At 48.6% G+C, this 3,762-nt stretch overlaps 1 protein-coding gene across 1 annotated transcript; it reads left to right on the forward strand.

The window, feature by feature from the left end:
• Positions 1-965: 965 nt before the first annotated feature.
• SARC_13409 (hypothetical protein) lies at positions 966-3,435 on the forward strand (the record flags this gene model as incomplete). The annotated part of the gene is made up of 2 exons (XM_014292460.1): positions 966-1,490; positions 1,894-3,435. Coding segments are annotated over exons 1-2 (1,998 nt in total), but the record flags the coding sequence as incomplete, so codon positions are not given.
• Positions 3,436-3,762: the final 327 nt, after the last annotated feature.

Here is a 3,762-nt window from a genome sequence, read left to right on the forward strand (position 1 = left end):
TATGTGTGTGTGTGTGTATGTATGTATATATATATATATATATATATCTGCTTTTGTGTATTATATGTCTGCTTTTGTGTATGCATGTATGTATGTGTAAATCTGTGTTTGTGTTTGTGTGTTTTTGAATAAATTCATATCTGTATATTTGTTTATGTATGTACATAAATATATATATAAATATATTATTTTATATATATATATATATATATATTGAGTATGTATGTGGGTGTGTATGTTTCTGTTTCTGTGTGCTTTATAAGTATGTATACATTTATATGTTATGTGTATGTCTTTGTCTGTGTCTGTACCTGTCGGTATATATATATATTTTTGTTTATTTATTTTTATATATTTATTTTATTATATGTGGGTGTATGTATGTATGTATGTATATTTATTTATATATGCATGTGAGTTTGTCTGTTTATGTCTATGATATGTATATATATGTGGATTTATATCTATATCTATTTCTATATGTATTTCTATATGTATTTCTATATTTATATGTATATATTGATCTAAGTGGCATTCCTTGTTGTTATAGTCATTGTTCGCGCGTGCCCTCTATCTCAATGATACACTTTTGCTGTTTATTTATTATATTTATCTCAATGATACAGTTTTGCTTTTATTTTTTGTTGTATGCGTGGCTGGCAGCTCAAGGTTTCCTGCTAATATCAAAGCTCGCTGATTTGTAATGCTTACCTCACCTCATTATCGCTCTTCATAGTCTACGCTGCGCTTCGAAATTAGGTCTAAATCTATGTACTAAACCTATGTACAACTGGTTTAGCGTTCCCAACTGAATGCCATACATTGAGCCACAACCCTAGCAGTCCACCTGCACCTCATCCATTCGTTATTCGGACTTCAGGGTTTGTACCCTACAATCGATTCGCCTTCCCAATCCACTCGACATACCCACTTTCTGAGAGCAACCGGTCCTGTCCCTCTTATTTCAGGTGCTCTTCCGGTTCCTGGCCAAAACTCCTGGGACCAACGAGGCTAACTTCCAGGTGTGGGGCAAGATGTTCGACCTAGTCAACGTCGTCTGCACCACTCAGGCCCATCGCACCAGTCGGCGAGCCGCGTCCTACATCATCCCCGGGCTAGTCAACAAGATCGGCGATATGAAGTGTGGCCAGGGGGTGAAAGGCGCCCTCTCTGCCGTGTGTGAGGCTGTGGGGCAGAGCTATGTGGTGAGTGTCACGGCCCAAACGGTGATGGAGGGGTCGAATGTTAAGAACTACGCACACACCCTGAGTTGGGTGGGCGGGTGTGTGGTGGACTTTGGGCTGAAGTGTGATATGGACATGCATGTGAAGTTTGTCAAGACCGCGGTAAGCCATAGCAACGCGACCATCCGGAAGGAGGTGGTGCAGTTGCTAAGGACCTTGTTTACCTACACGGGTGAGGGTTACAGGCGGCACTTTGAGGACGAGAAGGCTGCCATGGTTGAGAATATTGATCGGGCGTTAAAGGCGGTATGTGCGGGTGTGAGCGCATGCATGTGTGTGAGGATCACTTTGTCCGTGGACGTACATGTGTTTGTACGTGGTCGTACCTGCTGACAAAGATATGGATTCTTGTGTTCTGTGAGATTTGTATACACAACCCATCCCGTAGATCCAGGTGTAGATTGATACTGGCCTTGCAATGGACAAGTGCTGTTGTATTTACCAATTACTGTGTTATTAGTTTTGTCCCATGCGCATTCATGTTTGTAGTGTACAAAGGTTTAGCCCATCATGCCAATCATTTTATTTATAGTTGGTGTCGCATTCTCAGGCAAGCATTCAAAGTGTCGGTAGATAGTTTCTCCTTCCAAATGCGGATGACACTTTGCTCTCACATGTATATGGGGCTACGAATAATTTGTCCTCTCAGGCACTGATGAGTACTCCAGACGCACCTACCCGTTTCGAATACAAAGAGGACTCAAACGCACCCAGGAAAAAAGAAGTCGGGGGCCAGTTGTCCGCGGGATCTGCCCTCACGCCTGCCGACGGACTGACGCGGCGTGTGACTGCTGAGATCACTCAGGAGTTTGCCAATATGGGTGTTGAGGACGGTGGCGACGGTAACCATGGCAACGCCCGTGGTGATCCCATGCAGGTGCAGGACGAGGCCGTGTCGCACCGAACGGTCCACTCCGACGAACCGCGCACTGACGTGAGCCCGAAGCTCGGGGACGCCCTATGCAACCAGCTCAACGACAGCGACTGGAAGACACGGCAGGAGGCACTGATGCAGGTACAGACCATCCTCAAGCAGGCCGGCAAGCACGTGGCCGACCGCGTGGGCGGGCTACCTACCGCCCTCAAGCAACGGCTGCACGACTCCAACAAGAACCTGATAGCCCTGGCGCTGCAGCGCATCACGCTGTTGGTTGAAAGCATGGGCCCTGGGTGTGAGCAGGTGCGGCGTGTGCTGCTGCCGGGTGTGCTGAGTGCTCTGAGCGATAAGAAGCTCGCCATCACCTCGGCGGCGGTGGAGGCGCTCACGGCCTTTAACGGCGAATTGGGACCGTTGGCCCTGTTGGATGAGGTGCAGGTGGCCCTGGACTCGCAGCACTCGCAGCTGCGCACGCACCTGCTGGGGTGGGTGCTATCGGTCCTGCAGCGGGAAGGGCAGGGCCTGCCCCAGGGCTCGTTAATAGGACTGGTGCGCCCCGTGTTGCTGTGTTCGCAGGACCGCATGTCTGGCGTGCGCACGCTGCTGCACAAGATAGTACCGTATCTGGTGCTGAACTGTGGCGTGGCAGGCGTCAACCAGGAGATAGACCGCGCCGACACCTTGGCCAGTGCCAAGAGTGACATGCGCGATGTGGTCACGCGCTTTGGACAGCCGCCCAAGCCAGCGGCACCCAAGGGCGTGTCATCGCAGGTGTCAGTCGTGTCCTCGCAAGTGCCCGAGAGCACCCCTGGCGCAGAAACAGGGGGCGCTGGCTATGAACAGGGCAGACCCAGTCCTCACAAGCACGCCCCAGGTGCAGTAGGGGCCGTTGCAGGCGCTATAAATAGATCGGGCGGGCGATCTGTACCCACGAGCGGTGGCAGCACGCGGCGGTCTCTGGCGGCGGTGACGAGTAAGATTGACAGCCGAAGGTCTATCTCCGGTATAGCGCGTCCCGGTTTTCAAAGCGGGATTGGTTCGTCGATAGGCACCGGGCCTAGCCCGAAACGGAGTAGTTCTATAAATAACTCATCGAGCCGGTCAGCCTTACCCAAATTTGGGGGAGTGGGGTGGCCACCTGAGGCAGGGCATCCCTGTATGGCGGGTGATGACGTCCCGTTGTCAATGATGCCTGGAGATATAAAGCAACGCGAGATGAAGAACTTGCGCAGTCGGTGGGAGTGTCATGTCACAGGACCCAGAGACGACCACATGGCACAACTGAAGGAGCAGATGCAGATGTGTGTCAAGGAGGTTAGTGATTGCTAATCGGTGTGTTTATATGTTTGTTTACTAGTAAGGTGGTAGGTGTCTTATATTCTGTGTGTTTATATGTTTGTGTATAGTAAGGTGGTAGGTATCTTATAATCTGTGTGTTTATATGTGCGTATTACTAAGGTGGTAGGTGTCTTATATTCTGTGTGTTTATATGTTTGTATTAGTAAGGTGGTAAGTGTCTTATATTCTGTGTGTTTATATATTTGTATTTGTAAGGTGGTAGGTGTCTTATATTCTGTGTATTTATATGTTTGTATTTGTAAGGTGGTAGGTGTCTTATATTCTGTGCGTTTATATGTGTGT

Source organism: Sphaeroforma arctica (genome assembly GCF_001186125.1).
Source record: "Sphaeroforma arctica JP610 unplaced genomic scaffold supercont1.3252, whole genome shotgun sequence".
In the NCBI taxonomy this organism is placed as follows: domain Eukaryota; class Ichthyosporea; order Ichthyophonida; genus Sphaeroforma; species Sphaeroforma arctica.